This window comes from Sabethes cyaneus, chromosome 2 (genome assembly GCF_943734655.1).
Source record: "Sabethes cyaneus chromosome 2, idSabCyanKW18_F2, whole genome shotgun sequence".
NCBI lineage: Eukaryota > Metazoa > Arthropoda > Insecta > Diptera > Culicidae > Sabethes > Sabethes cyaneus.
The window spans coordinates 70,999,766-71,022,121 of record NC_071354.1 but is presented as its reverse complement, the minus strand read 5'-3'; the positions used below and the strand labels follow the sequence as shown (position 1 = coordinate 71,022,121).

Genomic DNA, 22,356 nt, shown 5'->3' with positions numbered 1-22,356 from the left:
CTGTATTGTTTAAAGCTAACAATCGTTTGAAACCATTAAGTATAATAATAATAATAAAATTGGTTGCCAAGACACAAACACGTATCACTCTCATTAAGTATCTCTGACTAATATTTATGTAATCTGATCAGAGTAAAATGTAGCTTAGAACATTCTTAATCGTTTGCTGTCATTAACTTATTTTTTTAAATTTTGCGCTTTGTCCGGCCTGATTTAACACCGACCATATGTGATCCATTGTAAAGCGTCCCTTTCGAGAATCGCACAGATATTCGGCTACAAGTTTCCTGTAATGACCGATTCTATGAAGCAAGTTGCGATACAGGATACTGTATACAGATTTGAGCAGAGAAATGCATCGATAATGAATCGATTCTGAAGATGAAATTGCACTAGGATCGGCATGGGCATGTTGCGATACAACAAAAAGTGACGAAGCGGAAGTTAACCTAGGAGTACCGTAGTATGATGTCGACTTGTATTTGTTTGTAACTTTTTTTTGGGAAATGGCGTATGTAGGAGTACCAATAAACGCTAACAGCGTGCCGGCTCCCAATTTAAAAGAGATCCAGCAAAAAACCGCCCAGCTGAAGAATAATACAGCCACCGGAAAGCATCGACTTCCGCAAGAACTCTACAAAAATGGCAAAGCACCATTAGCAACAACACTTCCCTGGATAGTTTCAAGAATTTGGGAGGCGCAAAGACTACCGGAGGAGTGGACGGAAGGTTTGTCCAATCTACAAAAAGGAGATTAGCTCGATTGCTGTTCCCTGGTATTACGATTATCAACACCGCCTCAAGGTGCTCTCTCTCTGATATTGTTACGTCGACTATCTTCAATAGCAAGGGACTTTATGGGAGCCCGTATTACTATGAATCAAATTTTTTACGTGGATTTCAGGGCAGCATACGATTCAGCCGAGCGCGACCAGCTATGGCAGGTAATGTATGAGAATGGTTTTTCGGAAATCTAACGGGGCTGATCAAAGTTACCAAGGAGCGAGTGATGTACTACGTGCGTATTTCGGGGGCACTTTCGTGTCCATTCTAATTGTTCATATATTTGGGATCTCTGGTTATCGCAGACAATAATACGAGTACGGAGCTCATCATAAGTCATCTTGCGTGTGCTGAGGTGCTCAAAATTGGCAACGAGTAACTAACTCAAGAACGAATATAATGGAGACAAGTTTGACAATACCCGATGACAGGACAGTCTATCGACTCACTAAATGGGCGGCGAATGGATGGCACGTCGGCTACAAGAGCAAGAAATGATAACTAATAATCTCTCATGAAGGCCGATAAGTTTTTAAGCAGGTTAAGATTTGAAACAGAAAAAAGTGTTGCGAAGCTCGCACTCGAATGGTCTAATTTTCTCACACACGCGTACTCATTCTAACGAAAACACCGGCATAAGCATCCCTTTAAAACTCCCGCTCTTATTTCTTCATGCACTGCAATGAGTTTTTGCGCGTATATTTTTAGCTAACAATTACAGTTGTCGCTCGTCGCTCGTCGTTTGTCGTTGCAGCCCGATCTACTAATGTCGATTACGCGCGAGGGCTCGCGCTCCCGCCCGTGAGTAGAATCGAGGGCGAAGATAAGGAAGAAGAGAAAAAAGTAATGCAAAATTTGTATTTCAGTGCACCACTAGCCTCACGGGTATTTGATTCCCCATGAGCCTCGGAAATAAGCTCTGCAGGAAGACGATGTGAGGATGAGCGTGCGCGAGTGTGTGGGAAGCAAAATGTCTCACACAGCACCGGCCGCTGTTTTTTTACGTCTGTGTGTTCGGCGTAAGTGTTGAATGCTATTTTTCTCATTTTCTTTTGCGTGTGAGAAGGCATGGTTGACTTTTCGCACAATTCGCAGCATTGATATTTTTTCAGTTTTTTTCCGGTCGTTTCTGTTGCTTGGTTGAAAACACTTCTAGCAAGTGAAAGTCATCGGGTTCAGTTTGCTATAGAAAGAGATTATGATACATTTGAAAATACTGATTGTCATTATGTATGCACCATGTTGTCAAATTATGTATGCACCATGTTTCAAACATATCGATCAGCTGCTATAATTTCACAAGGATAGCTTGCACAAACAGATAATGTAGGGGTGATAGGGGCATAATGAGCATACGGGGCAAAATGGGCCACCGTTCGTTTGGGCATATCGGACAACCAATTTCGCTCATTTGTTTAATGAACTTGTTGATAATGTCAACCCAAAATAGCGGTTACAGAGCAAAAGTTGTGTCTTTCATCTATCTGGCCCTTGAACCGCCATGTTGCCTATGTTGTTCAACTGAATAAAATTTGGTAAATAGAAAAAAAACATCAAATAATCGCTAAATGAAATGGAAATAGTCAACATTTCTCCTTTCTTCTATATGACATAATCTTTTATGTTATTTTTTAATAAAAACTGGCTAATATGACTAACTAAAATATGGCCCATATGGCCCCGTATCGTGATCGAAGCAAAAAGAATCATTTTTTAAACATTTAAATTTGATGGCTGTTCCTGGTCAATCAATATTCTATACATTGTTAATTTATCAGACATATCAAATCATAAGTTTATGGAAGTTATTAGAATTTGCTAATGCGCTACATGCTAAATGACATTCAGGCGAGAACGCGTAATAGCGAGATAGCGTAAAAGACAAGGTAGCCTAAGTTTCGTCCTTGAAGCACCCACGACCGTTTACTAAATAACTTCGATTCTTCCGAACCGAACTACAGCTAACATGTAACGTTGACCCCAAGAATTAATAATTTTTTACAGCTTTTAGTAACTAAATGATAAGCTTTTAAAGCACTTACATAGTGAGATTAGGATGATGATTACTAAGCAAATGTTACGGTAACAGCAATGAGTCGTTCGCGTCCCGACTATATTCAGCCGAATATTATATAGGCGAATTATATTCCACTAAGTACCTGTACTAAATGAAATGGGGCCATCCAGATACCACGCGGACAGAAAAATTTCCAACCCCCCTCCCCATCCCCCACCGTGGACAAGCGTAAACATTGACTCAACCCCTACCCCCTTTCCCCCCTCTCTGTTTGTCCACGTGGACATTTTTTTTCTTATGTGTAATTTGACAAAACAGAAATGCAAGGTGCTAAATTTTGTTTTCAACTTGATATATGCAGTATTTATAAAAAAACATACGCTCCAGTCTAAAGACCGACACAATCTATACAGACTTTGAGTCGCTGCGGAAATTTGAGTTTTTCCGTGCATTTTCTGTCAAATTCCCACAGCGTTAAAATCCGTATGCAAGGTGAATCTGAATTCTTCTGTTCATAGTAATCTTGTTTCGCTGTAGAATTATTATCGACTACAAGAAAGTCAGTTTCTGTTTGACTTTTGCTTGACGATTCTTCTCCGTCAAGAGTGTTTCTGTCTAACTAGAGCACCTCAGCTTTTCCGTCTACTTCAACACAACACAGGACCTTTCTGATGCGACGCGATTCGTAAAATCTTCTGAAGCCGAATCCTTCCGTAATGCTCAGTTCATGTGTTTACGTCAACATATGCCTCATCAGAAGATAAAACTTTATTTGAGCCTAAAAACAATCACTGATCAATAGTTATGTATAATTAATTCAATATTTCTGTTTCTAATTTCTGTTTTTGGGATTAAAAAAAAGTTGTCCACGTGGACAATTACGATACCTCCTCCCCCATTCCGTGGACAAGCGTGGACATTTCCATACCCCCCACCCCCCTCTAAACTGTCCAAGTGGTATATGGATGGCCCCTATGTCAGAGTTTCGCGTCGAACAGCCATGTTAAAATTCATTTTATTTTAAAAAATTATGCATCAAAAAATACCTTGAACAATAACTATACACAACTTGAAAATAATTTGAAATAAGCAAAAAACAGTAGTTTACAAATATTAAAAGTTGAAATTATTATCACCCTGTTTATAAACCAATGCCAGACGACGGATGGGTTCATCCCAGCAAACACCAACTCATATATCAAAGTACGAAAATTATCGTTAAATTCAGGATCGTAAGTATAGCCTAATGAAACATACACAAATTTATATTCTGTCGTATTTGACGATAGCAAGTGATTGACTTGCGACTTCCAGTACAGAATTGTTTAGCAGCACAAAACTAATTGCTTTGAGTCGGATCTTATCGCATACAAAGAGTTAGAAAGTTGAATTGTTAACGTATATTTTGTATTACGTAGGGTATGTTTTGTCGACTGTGAAATTTTATATTTATTTTTATCGGCTGTCAGTCTTGATAAATCAGAACAGATTTTGTACTTTCTCCGACGTTTCGACTATATTTTGTAGTCTTTATCAAGGATTTCTACGATACATTGGGTGTTAGATATGTTACAAATTTTGTTAATTTTCAATTTTATACGTACAATACTGTCTGTCCTTTGTCAATTGTCTTTGTTTAGTTAAAGTAACATGTCCTAAGTTATTTTTGTTGCACATCTGTTTTCCTGTCTGTTAAATTAAATTAAATTGTCACGATTTGGGTATTTCTTTGCACTGTCGGTCTAACGTCCACTTATTGTACCTGGTTTATGTTTGAATATCTGGCTATAGTGCTATGGTAAAGGGGTGTTGGTGGGTTTAAGAGAAGCTAGTAATCCTGAGTATGTATGGTTGAGGCCTTCTACGTCGGTACGCTTGTTGATGGAGTTGCGAGAATTTGAGATATGGCACATTTCTAGTATAGGTAGTGGATATTTTTTGTAACTGTGATCAATAATTTTAGTATTGGTCAGATCAAATCTATGGCCTTGGTCTACGCAATGGGCTATCAGCGCTGTTTTTTCTCTGAGAGAAACAATCTGGTGGTCGCTTGCAGAGAGTCCGTTGCTCAGTAGTTTGTCCAGCTGATTGACGGTCGTTTGATGTCCGGAGAGTCTCGTTTTCAGATGGTTAGTAGTCATACCAATGTAAACCGACTCGCAATCGTGGCATTTTATACTGTAGATGACGTTGTGTTGTTGTGACGGTGGTATGATGTCTTTCACTGGAGGGATGAAGGTGTTTATATTGTTGGTGGTAGTGTATGCTAGTTTGATATTGCCAAATCCTCTCCTGAGAATTTTGGCAATGCGGGGTGACAGTTCGGCGATGTGTGGGATGGATCTGTAGATCTGTTCGTCTGGTAGATTCTTAGCTGGGCTCGTGTTGGACGGTTGTATGGACATTGGCGGCGTGTGTGTCGTTAGAATACGCGTTGGCGGTTTATTTTGTTGATAGTCCTGTGATGGCATGTTCTGTAGTGGTGGTGGGCTCGGCGGGGCTGGCATGTTCTGTACTGGTGGTGGGATCTGCGGGGCTGGCGGGCGGTGGTGATCGGGTGTTTGGTTTGCAGTTGGTGATTGATTAACGACGGTTGGGGTGTTTTGATTCACATATCGGTTCCAGCATCTGTTGATGAGTCTGGCTGGATAGTCATTGCGCTGTAGATGTGTTCTAATGATGGTGTATTTCTGCGTGGTGGTATAGTCCGTGGACAGCTTATCAACACGCGTGATAAAGTTGATAGCGGTGTTCATTTTCTGGCTTAACGGGTGGAACGAGTGGTAGTTCATAAGTCTACCTGAGGCTATACTTTTGGTGTACCATTGTGTGCGGATGGTTTGGTTGTTTTTGCGGATTAGTAGCATATCTAAGTATGGTAATTGCATGTCCTTTTCTTCTTCGCAGGTAAACTGTAGCATTGGGTGGTAATTGTTGAAGGATTTGAGTATTTGTGACACTTTATCTTGTTGAACGGCTAGGAATAAATCATCTACATATTTTTTGATTATAGTTATGGGCGTGTCGATTGTCCTGACTATGTTGTCTATTAGAGTATCCATTACGATTTCGGCTAGAATGGGTGAGAGCGGATTCCCCATAGCAGTTCCGCTGACTTGCTGATAGTATTTATTATCGAATTGAAAGTAACTGCATTCCATACAAAATGTGACCATCTCTAGAAAGATATCTAAACAGATGTTGGTGTTTGTCCTGATCTGTTGCCAGTTGTCTATTATTGCTTTCGTCACTAAGTCTTGTGGAATGTTGGTAAATAGTGAGATCACATCGAGAGAAATCATGATGTGACTTTGTGGCAGTGTGGCTGAGTTAATGAATTGGCAGAACGTAAACGAGTCTTTAACGTTGTACGGACTTTTTGTGGATTTCTGTAGTATTTGGCTTACATACTTTGAGAGGTTGTAGGATGGAGCGGTGACGTTCGGTACGACGGGGCGGAGTGGCAGGTCTGGTTTATGGGCTTTGGGTTGACCGTATATTCGGGGGCATGTGGCTGTATTGGTTTTTATGAAGTAGTACGTTCGATGGTCGATCAGCTGTAAGTCTAGTAGGCGTTGTGCAATTTTGTTGTTCCTAGTTTGGTATCTGCTTGTTGGGTCTCTGGTTATCTGTTTGTATGTATTTGGATCTTGCAGTAGTTTGGTCATCTTGGCACGGTAGTCTTCGATATCCATTATGACAGTTCGGTTCCCCTTGTCGGCAGGTATGATACGGATGTTTGGGTTTTCCTTTAGAAAGTTTTTTGTGTCTTTTACAGCAGCTTTGCAAAAGGACGTGAGGCGGGTATTTTGGTTTTGTGTCTTCATTTTCTGGATGTGATTCTGAACAGCATTGACTATTTGGCATCTGGTTTCGTTCTGTACGGTTTTATCCGGATTCAATCGTAATATTGATTCTATATCGGCAATTAGATGGTATGTAGGGAGCTGGTATATAGTGGTATACGGAAGTGCGAATTTTGGGCCCAGGCTCAGCAGGGCGCTAACGTTTTTTGGTAACTGCTGGTTGGTGGCGTTGTAAAGTGCATTCTCGTTGAATCCAGGTATTAATGTTTCTCGGTTTTCTGTTTTGGTTTGAATGTTCCGTAGTTTCTTTTCGGTACTTTTGGTTTTGCGGTGTAAACAGTTCTGATACGCTGCCTCTTGTGTGAAAAAGAAGGTTTTTCGTATTTCACTGTCGACTGATCTATTGATATCTTGCTTGTGCTGGTGAATCTGTTGGTTTATCTGTTTGATTTTGTAGAATGTGTGTTGTATTTCAACAGACAGTATTGACCTCTTGAACCGTTCGATATTCTTGGAGATTTTGTTTAAGTATGGACTGTTTTCCTCTAGTAGAGAATGTATGCATTTGAATGCGTTGGTAATATGTGCAGGACTTATTCCGTCCTTTCTACACTTTATTAGGAAGTTTTTTCGGCTCACCATGTTTGCTAGTTTGATATTCAGGGTTGCATACTGTTTTAGTCTTTGTGTGGTTTCGTGACCGTAGTGTATGTCAATGTAGTAGTAGAAGCTTCGGTGTGCTGTATTCGCCATTGCTTAATTGGGTATGTTTTGTCGACTGTGAAATTTTATATTTATTTTTATCGGCATACCATCTAATTGCCGATATAGAATCAATATTACGATTGAATCCGGATAAAACCGTACAGAACGAAACCAGATGCCAAATAGTCAATGCTGTTCAGAATCACATCCAGAAAATGAAGACACAAAACCAAAATACCCGCCTCACGTCCTTTTGCAAAGCTGCTGTAAAAGACACAAAAAACTTTCTAAAGGAAAACCCAAACATCCGTATCATACCTGCCGACAAGGGGAACCGAACTGTCATAATGGATATCGAAGACTACCGTGCCAAGATGACCAAACTACTGCAAGATCCAAATACATACAAACAGATAACCAGAGACCCAACAAGCAGATACCAAACTAGGAACAACAAAATTGCACAACGCCTACTAGACTTACAGCTGATCGACCATCGAACGTACTACTTCATAAAAACCAATACAGCCACATGCCCCCGAATATACGGTCAACCCAAAGCCCATAAACCAGACCTGCCACTCCGCCCCGTCGTACCGAACGTCACCGCTCCATCCTACAACCTCTCAAAGTATGTAAGCCAAATACTACAGAAATCCACAAAAAGTCCGTACAACGTTAAAGACTCGTTTACGTTCTGCCAATTCATTAACTCAGCCACACTGCCACAAAGTCACATCATGATTTCTCTCGATGTGATCTCACTATTTACCAACATTCCACAAGACTTAGTGACGAAAGCAATAATAGACAACTGGCAACAGATCAGGACAAACACCAACATCTGTTTAGATATCTTTCTAGAGATGGTCACATTTTGTATGGAATGCAGTTACTTTCAATTCGATAATAAATACTATCAGCAAGTCAGCGGAACTGCTATGGGGAATCCGCTCTCACCCATTCTAGCCGAAATCGTAATGGATACTCTAATAGACAACATAGTCAGGACAATCGACACGCCCATAACTATAATCAAAAAATATGTAGATGATTTATTCCTAGCCGTTCAACAAGATAAAGTGTCACAAATACTCAAATCCTTCAACAATTACCACCCAATGCTACAGTTTACCTGCGAAGAAGAAAAGGACATGCAATTACCATACTTAGATATGCTACTAATCCGCAAAAACAACCAAACCATCCGCACACAATGGTACACCAAAAGTATAGCCTCAGGTAGACTTATGAACTACCACTCGTTCCACCCGTTAAGCCAGAAAATGAACACCGCTATCAACTTTATCACGCGTGTTGATAAGCTGTCCACGGACTATACCACCACGCAGAAATACACCATCATTAGAACACATCTACAGCGCAATGACTATCCAGCCAGACTCATCAACAGATGCTGGAACCGATATGTGAATCAAAACACCCCAACCGTCGTTAATCAATCACCAACTGCAAACCAAACACCCGATCACCACCGCCCGCCAGCCCCGCAGATCCCACCACCAGTACAGAACATGCCAGCCCCGCCGAGCCCACCACCACTACAGAACATGCCATCACAGGACTATCAACAAAATAAACCGCCAACGCGTATTCTAACGACACACACGCCGCCAATGTCCATACAACCGTCCAACACGAGCCCAGCTAAGAATCTACCAGACGAACAGATCTACAGATCCATCCCACACATCGCCGAACTGTCACCCCGCATTGCCAAAATTCTCAGGAGAGGATTTGGCAATATCAAACTAGCATACACTACCACCAACAATATAAACACCTTCATCCCTCCAGTGAAAGACATCATACCACCGTCACAACAACACAACGTCATCTACAGTATAAAATGCCACGATTGCGAGTCGGTTTACATTGGTATGACTACTAACCATCTGAAAACGAGACTCTCCGGACATCAAACGACCGTCAATCAGCTGGACAAACTACTGAGCAACGGACTCTCTGCAAGCGACCACCAGATTGTTTCTCTCAGAGAAAAAACAGCGCTGATAGCCCATTGCGTAGACCAAGGCCATAGATTTGATCTGACCAATACTAAAATTATTGATCACAGTTACAAAAAATATCCACTACCTATACTAGAAATGTGCCATATCTCAAATTCTCGCAACTCCATCAACAAGCGTACCGACGTAGAAGGCCTCAACCATACATACTCAGGATTACTAGCTTCTCTTAAACCCACCAACACCCCTTTACCATAGCACTATAGCCAGATATTCAAACATAAACCAGGTACAATAAGTGGACGTTAGACCGACAGTGCAAAGAAATACCCAAATCGTGACAATTTAATTTAATTTAACAGACAGGAAAACAGATGTGCAACAAAAATAACTTAGGACATGTTACTTTAACTAAACAAAGACAATTGACAAAGGACAGACAGTATTGTACGTATAAAATTGAAAATTAACAAAATTTGTAACATATCTAACACCCAATGTATCGTAGAAATCCTTGATAAAGACTACAAAATATAGTCGAAACGTCGGAGAAAGTACAAAATCTGTTCTGATTTATCAAGACTGACAGCCGATAAAAATAAATATTTTGTATTACGTATATGGCCTCCAAATTAGTACGCATATGCTAGTTTTGTGCATCAGATACGATTTTTCAGGGTATATGTAGGTACATATAACCAGGCTTCATTCTCGGTTATTTGCTCAGTAGATGCTCATTTGACTACAGCGGCTCAACTAATCCGAATTCGAAAAAGTACTGTAAAGGGCAATTGTAGAGCTAATTATTATCTATATTATTGTTGAAGAAAGTATACTTTTATCTCTTGTATTTACGGTGCTATGCGATTGCTACCCCGTTGGTAGCCAAATGAGCACTCTTTTTGCTACCAACGGGGTTGCAACCCCATAGCGCCGTAAATAGAAAGGTAGAACTATACTTTCTTCAACAATAATGTAGATAATAATTAGCTCTACAATTGCCCTTCGTACCACTTCTTCGAATTCTGTATCGTTGAAGCGCTACAGTCAAATGAGCATCTACTGAGCAAAAAACTGAAAATGAAGCCTGCATATAACTCATTTGTTAGTTACGCTGATATGCGTATGAAAATGTTTGGCCGTAATTCGTTCAATAAACGTTCAAACGTAGAAGATGTTGATGGCGTTGCGGGCGCCTCAGGCAGACTTTAGAATTGAGCGTATCAGCGAGCAATAGAGGGCCCGCAAGGTCCCAGGATCATCAAACTCTTTGCCGATTCTGACAATTGATTCTAGCTGGCGATTTGCCTTGCTAATGATCATGGAGTAATTCTGCATAAATGACAATTGAGCGTCCAAAATTACACCCAGATCAGTTACACCTTCCTTGCTTTGAAGAGATATTCCATCAATACGGGAGTCAAAGTGCAAAGGTTGTTTTTGCGATGAAAACACATCGCAGTGCGTTTTGAAATGGTAAATGTCATGTAATTACGGCGGTACCAGTCAGCGAACAAATTAGTTAAAGCTTGAAGTCCGGAACAATCATCACGATTATTGAATTTAACAATTATCGCGAGTTGAACAACCTGATAGATTTAAGTGTCGTCCGCATATAATAATCGTTTGCCGTGAGTAACAGCTTTGTGTTATCATTGATAAACAACGAAAACAGTAGGGGTCCCAGAATACGGCCTTGTGGAATCCCGGAATCCATGTTAAACCAGTTAGATTATGACGTACTCAATTTCACAGCAATTTTGCGATTTCGCAGGCAGGATTCCAACCATGCTACCAACGCGACAAGTAATCCGAGTTTAATAAACTTAGCACACAGTATCCCATGATCGACACGATTGAATGGAGCCTTCAGATCTGTATAAATAGCGTTAATCTGGATTTTTCGATCCATACAACGCAAGCGGAAAGAAATAAATTTTAATAAGTTAGTAAATACGGACCTGCCAGGGAAAAATCCATGAAGTGCAGTAGAAATGTAGTTTTTTATGCTGAACATTAGACGATCGTAGACAATCGCTTCAAAAACTTTTGAGCAGACGCACAAACAGCAAAACCCTCGATACTGTTCCACATTACGTTTATCGCCCATTTTGACACCACCAGAAACATACAAGATTCCCTCTCGCTACAAGGAAATTGATGTCATTGCAATGAAAGATTGAAGATAGAAGTTTGCGGTAACTTTTAAAGAATAGTAACATTTCTTTAGCAAAGCAGTAGAAATACAATCGGATCCAGGGCAATAGGACTGCTTCATATTACGAACGGCCTTAGCGACTTCTTCTTCCGTAGTTGCGAATGTTTCTGTGGTGACAAAATTGTCAGCCTGCTGCAATATCACCCAACGAAGCACATCTGGTATTAAAGACATTAGCAAAATGCTCAGCAAACAATCCGCATTTGCTGTTATCTGTCGACGCCTCACTGAGCCCGTTCTGTTTTCGTTTTGAATTGATAAACCTTCAAAAAACTTTTGGGATTCAAACGTAAGTTGCGTTCAATTTTACGTACAAAACTTTTTTAACGATTTCTATTCAGATACGATCTGCTTGCCGAGGTAAAACAATATCGATTAACAGGGTTTCTATTCCTCTGATAGGCTCGAAGTGCGGATATCCGTACGCGACTGAACTCTGGCTGGGAGGTGTTACCAGAGTTAGTAGAATCGTTGCACTAGCCTCGTAATTGTCCTGTACTCTAATAACCGGCTGCAAAGTCTGTCGATAAAGAATGGTAAACCATAAAGACATTTATACCCAAGGCTTTGCTCATGTGTCGTCGTGAAGACTCTCGATAACATCCGTAGTGGACGATATTTTCCGAAATCTTTAAGGTGAAATTAGTCATCATCGATTCTGCAACTTTTAAAAGCAGTTTTTTTGTTTGAAACAAAAATTTTATTCATCAAAATATATTCTTTGTGTTCAGATTGGCAAGAAGAATGCAGTGAATACATTTCTATAAACAGAACCCCGTTTTTGAGCCTGAAAACTGCCTCCGAAATTGGGCTCTACGACGAAAAGTTAATGATTACGACGAAAAGTTTCCCGTTAAGCAGACACAAATTAGCCGGATAGAAAGTGTCCATTTTCTTGTACGGGGAATATGGGGAGTTAAGCGCCAAAACTGAATCGCCATCTCGATCGACAGTTTCTTTTGATATCCAGGTAAATTGCGCCCTAGAGAACATCGCAATCTAAAGAATTTTTGCCATTCACTGCTAAAGACGCATTAGCAAAAAAAATTTAAACAAGACCGGAATGATTATAGTCATCGAATATAGCACGAGGTCGAAATGGTTAGGATCTGAATTAAACAATCGATAGACAACAGATGTGATTTCTAATGCTAATTGGAAGACAGAAGGAAGGAGAAAGAAGGGTAACAAGATCTCCGAAATCCATCATTTTGTTCGAGCGTATTTCAGATGAGGAGGGAAACCATATTTAAAAACTTTTAGCCTCGTTTAAATCATGATAAACACATCGCTACTACGTAATTTGTTGCTATTATGTGGACACAGATGACAGATCACAATGAAATGCTTCGGTGAAGACGATGATGTCCACAGCAATGATCAACTTTGGGCGCAATCCACGCACGTTTTGGTAACAAAAACCAATAGCCGCGTTTTCTTCGTGCCTTGTGTGAGTAGATTTTGTTCAATAGTTGAAAAAACGGCCGATGGAAGCTGCAAAAATTTCTCTTTCTGCAGTTTTGACCACAGGGCCGGATTCGACTGAGTGTCGAGTGCCGGATTACGGGCTTTCGGGATACTACCGGTATTATGTCCCGTAGAACTGATGCAGTCGATTAAACATCAGCAACAGGACAGTTGCATGCTTTGGTATGAATGATATTACTGAAATTCAATAATGAATCAGGCAGCAAAAGATATTCATGAGGGTGACAGTATTCGCTAGCAACTGCCAGTGTCTGTTTCGAAACCTGCAAGTCGGAGGGGTCCATCAATATTTAGACAAGGATTTAGAAATATAAAATTAATCAATGATTCCCTAAGAAAACATTGAACTCAATAAAAATAAGCACATAGCAAATGTGCTTGGCGTGGATGATATTAAATGATTGTTTAATTACCTTGAGCTCCTCAAAGTAAAAGAATCTATCAATCGATTGTGGAGCAATATGGTTTTGAACCAAAAGGTCGAAATGGGACAAAAGTGAAGACGAAGCGATTTTCAATACTCTACAGTGGAGTGCAATGTCAATATTTAACCGATGCAGAATTATTTGAAGAACGAGAAAGATGAAATCCCACCTGCTACATTTGCCGTATCCATTGCATTGGTGTAATATTGCCTCTCTGTTGTGCAATTGGTTTTCCCATTTCAGTAAAAAAAAACTTCACACAGCAATGAATCTGAAGGAAATACTGCTAGTATGTATGTTAAGTACATATTGTTGAGAAAAAATAATATAAGAGTTTTTGATCAAATTTTTATAAATTTAAAGATAGATAGATTTTAATTATGATTTTTACAGTAAGTCAAAACATTTTTTATTTTTAATCGTTCGAGCTAGAAGTTTCACCAAAGTTGTTAAAATAGCAACAACCAAAATTTTAATTAATTCAACTTGCATTTAAATTTAATTTAATTAACGGTATTATTTACTTTAATAAATCAGAATCCAGTGCACCTTTTTGGAGAAAGGACTGCACTTAGGCAATAATTTTGCCAACTATTTAATTTATTGTTAATTGAAATGGGTAATAATTGATTGTAAAATAAACTGCTTGTAAGGTTAATGTTCTAACGAATAATTACGGACAAATCAAGCAAGTTTTATGGAGTTTAAAATCAATCTTCAACTTCGTTGAAAAACAATCGAACATTCAACATTCCAGTCTGAATTTTTCGATCCTAAAAGGAAACATCGCATAAAACTTTAATTCCAATCTATTAATGTACATCATAAAAGTCCATCTTCGCACAAATTTCATCGTTTGTTTTATTCACATTAAAAAAGTCGTGAATATACGAGTTGTTTTATGGCACAATGGTTCAAACTATATAGACAAGAACTCATTGTCTGACATTCATTGACTGGTTGGGGGTTAAACCTCCTGTATGCGACGGCATCGATCGATCGTTGTCAACCAGGCAGAATTACTTCTCAATTTCATCGCCTTTACCGATTGGTAGGGTCATAATTTAAAGACCGTCCTGTAATTTTGTTGCCTCCTTTTACCACCGCTGGGTACACCATCCCGTTGTCAAATCAGCACGCTTTCATTAAATGAAGTAGACTTCATCTGAATTTTACATTCACTTTTTTACACTTTTTTTTTTGCATGTGATTTTGAAATGAACGAGTTGTCTGTCGTGCGATAATCGTATAAAACATCACGAACTAAAGTACAGTTGTAAACAAAGTTTTACAGTTTATTTAGATACATTCAAACAAGTATTTATGTTCAAATCCAAGTTTTGAATGAACATTTAATATTGTATAGCTCATAATGCAATCGAAACACTTGCTCTATTCGGTAAAATTCAGAAGGGGAGGACGACACAACTGCTCGGCGACGTCACAGACGGCATCACACTGAACGAAGAGTGCCGCCTATCGATCCAAATCCGGCAGACAAGCTTGCAAGTATTGCAAAGTTGAACGTCCATCGTTTTCGACTGTGCGCATCATTCTCTGCTGGTTAGCTTGGACTCTCCCAGCGTTGCCAAGGCCAATCGTGTCAGGCAAGTAGGCAGGCAGGCAGGCAGACAGACGGACAGACACAGCAAGGAATCTAATCTTTAAACATCAGCAAACGGCAAACTTTCCCGTTCTGCGTCAGTATTTCCATTTCGTCCTACCGCTGAAGCTGACTTTTTCCTTCCAATCTTCGTGCAAGATAAACGGCGAACCCCTCTGTGTGTGCCCGGTCGAGTCAACCGTCCTGCATTGAAGGCAGTCAGTCAATCAGTCTGTGTTCGAAAAATGGTTGCTCCTAGCGATTCGACAATGGCCACCACGAGCAGACCGGCAGCTCCCGAGTCTTTGAACGTATGCGAGCTTACGTGATTGAAATGTGAACAAGAAGTCTGGTTTTCCTCACTTGACTTACCTTTCCACCGACCGTCAGTTGATAGCCCATTATCGTCGGAGCTTTCAGTTGAACGGGACAGATGAAGCCCAGATCACGATGGGGCACGTTGGGTGCGGTGTTCCGTCGAGGAACCTGTGGTTTAGTGGTATGGATCGCACTCGGTGGTATTGACGTGCTCTCGGAAGAGTTGTTTTGTGACACACAGATCTCCTGACCGTCGGCTGGAAACTTACTGCATTCGAGATTCTCCGGCCACTGGAAGTCAAATGTCCGCATGATACTTTCGCAAACGCGCGCGCTTTCGCACAGACTGCGGCATGGCGGTATGGGATAGTTAAGGATCGTGCAAACCGGTGCATACAGTGAGCAGAGGAAAAATTTCAGATCCGGACTGCAGTCAATTTTGACCAACGGAATGAACTGATGAACCTCCAACGCTGCTTCCTCCTGTTTGACGTGACCTAGCAAGTTCGGCATGATAGTTTTGTTGTACTGAATATCCGTACAGAAGGGAATAGTGATGGGTTCACACCGGTTGTGGTGTTGAAAATCGGATTCCGGTCCGATAGCGGACGTTTCATGCGTACCATACGCATCGTGCTGCTGAATGCTTAATCCAACATTAGCATAACCAAGCAGCAGGACAATAGCCGAACCGAACATTAAAAACACGTTTGCCATTTTGCTCACTTTTTACACCCTCTTTATTTTCTTTTCCACTTGTCTTCGCCACCTTCATTATACACACTCCTCACCCAAGCCTAACCCTCACAGGCATTTTTTTGCCTTCGTATAACTTCACATCACAGCTGAGGGTAATCATTGTAAGCAATAAACAACAACACAGCAGATGAAACTATCTTCGAACACACATCTTATTCCTCGCTCCAGGCAAAATCCAGCCCGAAGATGCACTTCAATACCGTGCCGCCATCAATACATTTTTTTTGCATGAACAAAAAAAAACACCAACACACCGCTCTTCAACTCCAATTTCCGAATTTTCTTTCTGCACACGTTTTTCACAATCTTCGGTTTGCCGTTTAGCGCTGAATGAATGTGATTCTTTTCCAGAATCGCTTTGCTTTCTTGCAAATCAACCGATTCCGTTAAGCTCTCCTCACACTTTGCTGTATCTGCTGCTCTTCGGACGGCCACTTTCGCCAACACTGACGTGCTCGGTCTGGAGTTGATCACATTCTGCAGCTCCTCAGCCCAACACAGTTTGATGCAGCATGCTTTCGGATACAATGAAAGCGTCCTCCGACGAGATGGACCGCATATAATTTGCAAACTATGATGTACGAGTCATTGTTTGCAGCTTCCACCAGCAACATCCGACGATTGCTGCAGTGTACTGTAATCCTTCAGAACGAAATACACACAGATGTTACGTTATGAGAAAGCGCAAAATCCGAACCGAACTCGACCGTATCCGAAGAACGACTGAATGAACTGGTCGTGTCGATGGTTTGCATGTTTCACTGTTCGTGGTGCTTCGTCCGTTCGTTGCTCGGGCTCGGATCGGTTCGGCTCGGTTCAGAGACGTTAGTGTGCGTGTGGCTGCTGAACACATGCAGTTCGGATGTAAACAAGAAGCGGCAAGTGCATTTTGCTTACGAAGAATGTAGCAAACTGTACGAAAATGTGTTATACATGGGTAAGAAGAGCTCTAGATAAGTTTTTTTTTGTGTTGGCCGACGGAAGCGTCTGTTTGGAATGGTGGAGAATGATCAATTGTCAACAACGGACACCGGAATGTTGTCTGGCAAAAAAATAAACCTTACGGTCGGTCGTTTATTACTGGTGGACGTCGACATGACAGTGTGAGAGACAGTTCTTCATTTGCAGATGAAAACGAGCTTTGTAACTGAAAGTACTAACATTCAATTATAGTTTGTAAATAAATTTCGTTGAGTCGAACAATGGAATTTCCATTTGATTTTGCCGTAAATGTCCAAAATAGAGTACGCGTAACGCCTGTCCAAAATACATAAATCACCCTCCCAAGTAACACATTTTAGGCCCATTTAGTTGTAGCAACCGGATTACGACTGAAATTAGTCATATTTCGGTTATCACAACAACTTTGTAACAACCGTGCTAGTAGGGCTAGTTTGCTCACATGAAGTAATTTGCGGTTTCGTCACTAACGAGAATGACATTAGATGAGGCTCGATTATGTAGGAGTGAGAGGGGACGCACTACTTCATAGTACTTAACGTGACTATGCCTGGAGCCATGGATTTGAAGTAATTGCAGCAGGATGCAAAGCTAAGATGCTATAATCCGTTTTCGAAACTTGACCTTCTGTTTCTACACGAAAGATCCTAATGACTCTTACAGCCTCTATCAGCTGAGCTTGTTAGACCTGCGTCGTACTTCGAGGCCATCTGGGTGGCACATCAATTATGACACAATTCGCGATGACGGAGTTCCACGATCTCTTTTACTATCACGAGCTTGCCATATGGCGTATGAGTGAAAATCTCTGCATTTTTATTTCTGTCTTTTGCGCTCTTTAACAAATTCCTATCCCAACTTAACTCATCTCGTAAACTTTTATAGGTGGCAATACCGCAACTCCGTCAACGCGAATTGGTATTGCCAAAGTTGGAACTTGGTAAGGTGGTTACGTTCTACTCTTCTATTCAAAATTTCATATAAAATTTAATGAATTCCAAATGATATGGATCAGATAACCAGAATTCCCATCATTGAATCGGCACTTTCCTTTCGCTATGTCAAAGGTAGCTCTATTGTAGTTTTTTACCTCAGTGCCGTTTTAACTTTATTTTAACTGTACTTTTACACTTACATCAGGTTTATGGAACACGCAACCTGCGCGGCCTTTGTTATGTTGAAATAAACTTTTGCTGTTGATTATCATATAAAACGATTCATCTTGATCGTTTTCATGAGCGCCTGTTTCCCAGACAAGAACCGGTCAGAAACATATGTAGCATCGCTCTTAGATCAACCGAAGGAAGCAGTTCCATCGGCAAAATTTAGATCTCAGACTAATAACCTTGTACCATACCGGAAAATCATTAAGTATAAAGACTCGGCTAACTTAGGATTAACCCCGACTGTAACTCAAAAGCGAATACTCACCATACCAACAAAATGATCGGATATATGCAGCGCAACTTTCTGATGTTCCTCCAAACAAACTGGCCGTTCAAAGGTTCCAGAATGTTTCCAGGGTGGTTGTAAGGGGATGAGTCTCAAAAAATTTCTACTGCTATTCTATTGCTGTTCATTGAACCTGGTGTTAAAATCAACACTAAATATTATTAAGTTTTGAAGAAACATTTGCACCCCATTGCCAAAAAACACTACAAGAATGCACCGTTATTCAACCAATCAGATTCTGCACCGTCTCACCAGGCGAAAGCTACACATGACTGGTGTGAGAACAATTTAACGGATTTTATTTCTTTGACTCTTCATCTGATTTGAATTCCCTCGACTTCATGATATGCATGAAGTTACATGATAAACAAGCTATGGGACACCAAATGATTGACTGTGGATACTTTACTGCAACATTTGGAGAATATGCCTCAGGATATCGTACGTGTCAGTAGTTTTTTATGGACTACAAGCTATGATGTTGGGCATAGGCGCCGTTGCAGTACTCGAGCGAAAGGTGCTGTGGACAATCTTTGGCGGAGTACAAATTGAAAATGGAGACTGGCGGAATCGCATTAATCACGAGCTACTGCTTGGAGAGATTCCTTTAGTACATCCGGCGGAAGTTGGTAGGCAACGGTAGGCCAGACACGTCGTAAAAATGACGAACGACAGTGTGGCGAAAACGGTTCTCTTCCACAACCACAGCGGTATCAGGAACAGAAGGGCTCAACGCGCGAGATGGTGCGACCAGGTCAAAAGGTGACTTGCGACTACGGAGACGCCTGGAAAATTTGCGAGAAGTGACCCGAAAATAAGTCAAATGGATATGACTGATTGATACATCGCGAGTCTATGCTGACGATGACTTCAGGTCGTCTTGATTTATACGGATTTGAACCACCATCTTTCCAGGGTTCAGCATTCTTCGGCAACACACACTATTTAAATACTGAAATAGCCGTAGAATTATGCGAGTTCCTGGTTCATCATCCGCCTCCATATTCCGTTTTCCTGTATGTCACTGAATATTGTACTTAGAACTCGTCTCTCTCGAAAAGTCCGAGCACTTCAGAGTTCTCGTCGAACATTGTCCGTAGAGAATAACCGGTCTATTGAGCATTTTGACTTAGGACTACGCCTTTCGGCAAGGTTTGGGACAGGGTTGTCATTCGAAAAAATCAAAAAATGCGAGCGTAACGAAAAAATAAAAGATTTTGAACGCTAATAGCTCTGCCAGCTATGAATGGATTTTGACGGCTTGAATACCAATCGATTCATAATAGATATAGCAATTATGTGGATTTTATTACAATTTTCATTTTCAATCACTAAATAGTGAAAATTAACGAAAATTTTTAAGGTCAAATTTCCAAATAGATTGCATCCATATACTATAAGAATTTGTTCGGAACTGTTATCTTGCATGGAAACAGGGCTGAAGGCGAGGAGCAAGACACTGTTGAAAATATATTACTTTTCCCTATGGAAATATTTTTTCAACCTTAATATATTTACCGTTCCTACCCTATAATACTACAAATTAAACTATATACAAACTAATACCATAAACTAAAGCCCTAAAAAGATACACATTTATAGGGCTTTAATAGGGCCTAATATATAAATATATGATATTATTATGAAGTGTCTTACCCCTCGGCTGAAGGGATATTTATGCATGTTACATTTCGCAGCAATTCTCAAAGCGAGAAAAATCAGCGACTGTCTCATCCGAGAATACTTTTTGAGCGTTTCATGTGCTGCCTTGCGTCAGTTAGTTTCTTGCAATTCTTTACATAGTTTCAATTGTATTTTTGTCAAGTATGTAAAAAGCTGTAAAGTAGAGTGCAAAGTTGTGGGCATAAATCTTCCACATGATTGCAAGCAACGTTCTGCTTGAGCCAAGGATGCTGAGAGTGTAAAGTAGAGCTGTAAAGGAACTAGTCAGATGCAGAGGACGTTAGCTAATTGATATTTTTACTAGCTGTTCACATGTTAGTTGTAAGACAATGATACTACAAATCAATCTATCACAATGAATGGTGTTCAACAATCTCGTAGAAATTGACGAATGCGAATCAGTGGAATAAATGATAACCCAGAATAGTCATTCATTTTTTCGGTTTAACATAGGCTAAACAGACTGGATGGCTTCTCCCGGATTACTAAGCGTCTTGGAAACTGTCGCACATTAATTTTTTCATCGAAACAGTTTCTAAGTTTCACTCGTCAGCCGGCCAGCCAGCCTCCCCAGTAACGGTCATGGCCAGCCGGTACCTCGAACTCCTCATTTGACCAATGTCACTGTTGACTGTTTTCTTCATCTTCAGCTTTCGCTTCATTATCCTCCAGCATTTCAATACTGGACGAACCCGTGAACAATTTGGTGCACTCAGCTCTTTTGAGATGAACTGAAGTCCATTGTTGTATGCATGCTGAAACTGCGGCAGGCTATCATGGGACTTAATTCGAGATGGGCGAACGCTTACGAGCCGTTCAAATGCACCGGTTCACAAGAAGGAGACCGCACAGCCCACGAGACCGGATTCTAGCTTTTGTTTATTGTTTGAGGCTCCTGTTATTGCGAGGTTATGGCGTGGATCAAAGTCGGTTCGGCATTGTACGACCCTAGCCATGGGAGTGGGAACTCTTATCCCTACCAGTACGCGGTGCCGGCTGGGACGCAACCGGGCCTTGCGTTGACCAAATATCAGTCTTTGGTCGCACCATCGGTTGTGTGCTAACAGGGCCTAGTAGTTCAACTCCCATAAGCCAGCCGCAGACGTCGTAATGTCTTGTTAGAGCTCAGGATTTTAAACCAAAAAACCAGGTCGGGAGTGTCGTGGGCACATTAGGGTCGGTTCCAAGAAGATCTTAATTATGGCATAGAAGAATGGCGGGAAAACGATCGGATTTGACACTACAGGGCTGACGGCTGTGCTATTCTACTATCGTAGGCAAGGAAGGGTGACACCTTCCCGAAACGGCGAGTAGGCTAATGGTACAGCTACTATCCGTTCCACTAAAAACGTAGCTGGTTTTTAGGTACGTTCAAAGTTCGTCACTTACGTCAAAGTACGGTGGTGTAGGGTCAAATGATACATTCCTGACTAACGCTGATCAGATGCTGATATCCCTATCCCCAGGAAGTATAGGGCGAGTATCCATAGCAATGGCCTACCTGCTTGCACAGATACCCATGGGATCGTAAAGGCTGATGTCTTTGCCAAAGATAATGTCTTTGCCAGAAGCAGCGAGTTGGGCGAGATCACCGCCAATGAAGACAGATTGCTCCCCGGAATCGGGGGGCCAACCCAAAAAAGTAAGCCCCCCAAAAACGGGGTCGATACCAAAAACAAAGGCGACTCCACCGAAGGCTAACAGCCCAGTTAGACCGCAGGTGGCTGTCGCTGTTAGCTCAGTCATAAAGGTGACCGACAGCGGTAGCAAAAAGCAACCGAGGTTGCCGTCGACTGAGAATAAGATGAATCCTCTCGTGGCGGGAGTACGTCTTCCTCCAGCCAGTAGCAAGCTGGAGGAAGCCAAAGGTTGATGGACGAGTTGTACTCGTTCATCAGCTCGCGGTCCAATGTCCATCTCGACATTAAGAAGCTAGCGGTGACCCTCCGCTCTACCGTCATAGCTGCTGAAGTAGAGAGGTATGAGCTCCTGCAGCGATGCGAGATCGCTGAAACTCAGACCATGCCGCTAAGACTATGGCCATGTCTAGTCAGGCGCATACACCGCTTGCCAAGCGCAAAGCGGCGACGCCTGACCATGGACCTACGCTGGTTGCAAAGAGGCAACGGACTGACCGCGCCTCTACTA

At 41.2% G+C, this 22,356-nt stretch overlaps 1 protein-coding gene across 1 annotated transcript in view; it reads right to left on the bottom strand.

Annotated features, from left to right (window-relative positions):
- The window catches only part of LOC128733533 (frizzled-like), a 103,285-nt gene extending 86,501 nt beyond the window's left edge, over positions 1-16,784 (bottom strand). The window contains exon 1 of the mRNA XM_053827184.1: positions 15,409-16,784. Within this exon, the coding sequence (XP_053683159.1) occupies positions 15,409-16,071 (663 nt within the window). The 5' untranslated portion in view covers positions 16,072-16,784. The remainder of the gene's footprint in view (positions 1-15,408) is intronic.
- Positions 16,785-22,356: the final 5,572 nt, after the last annotated feature.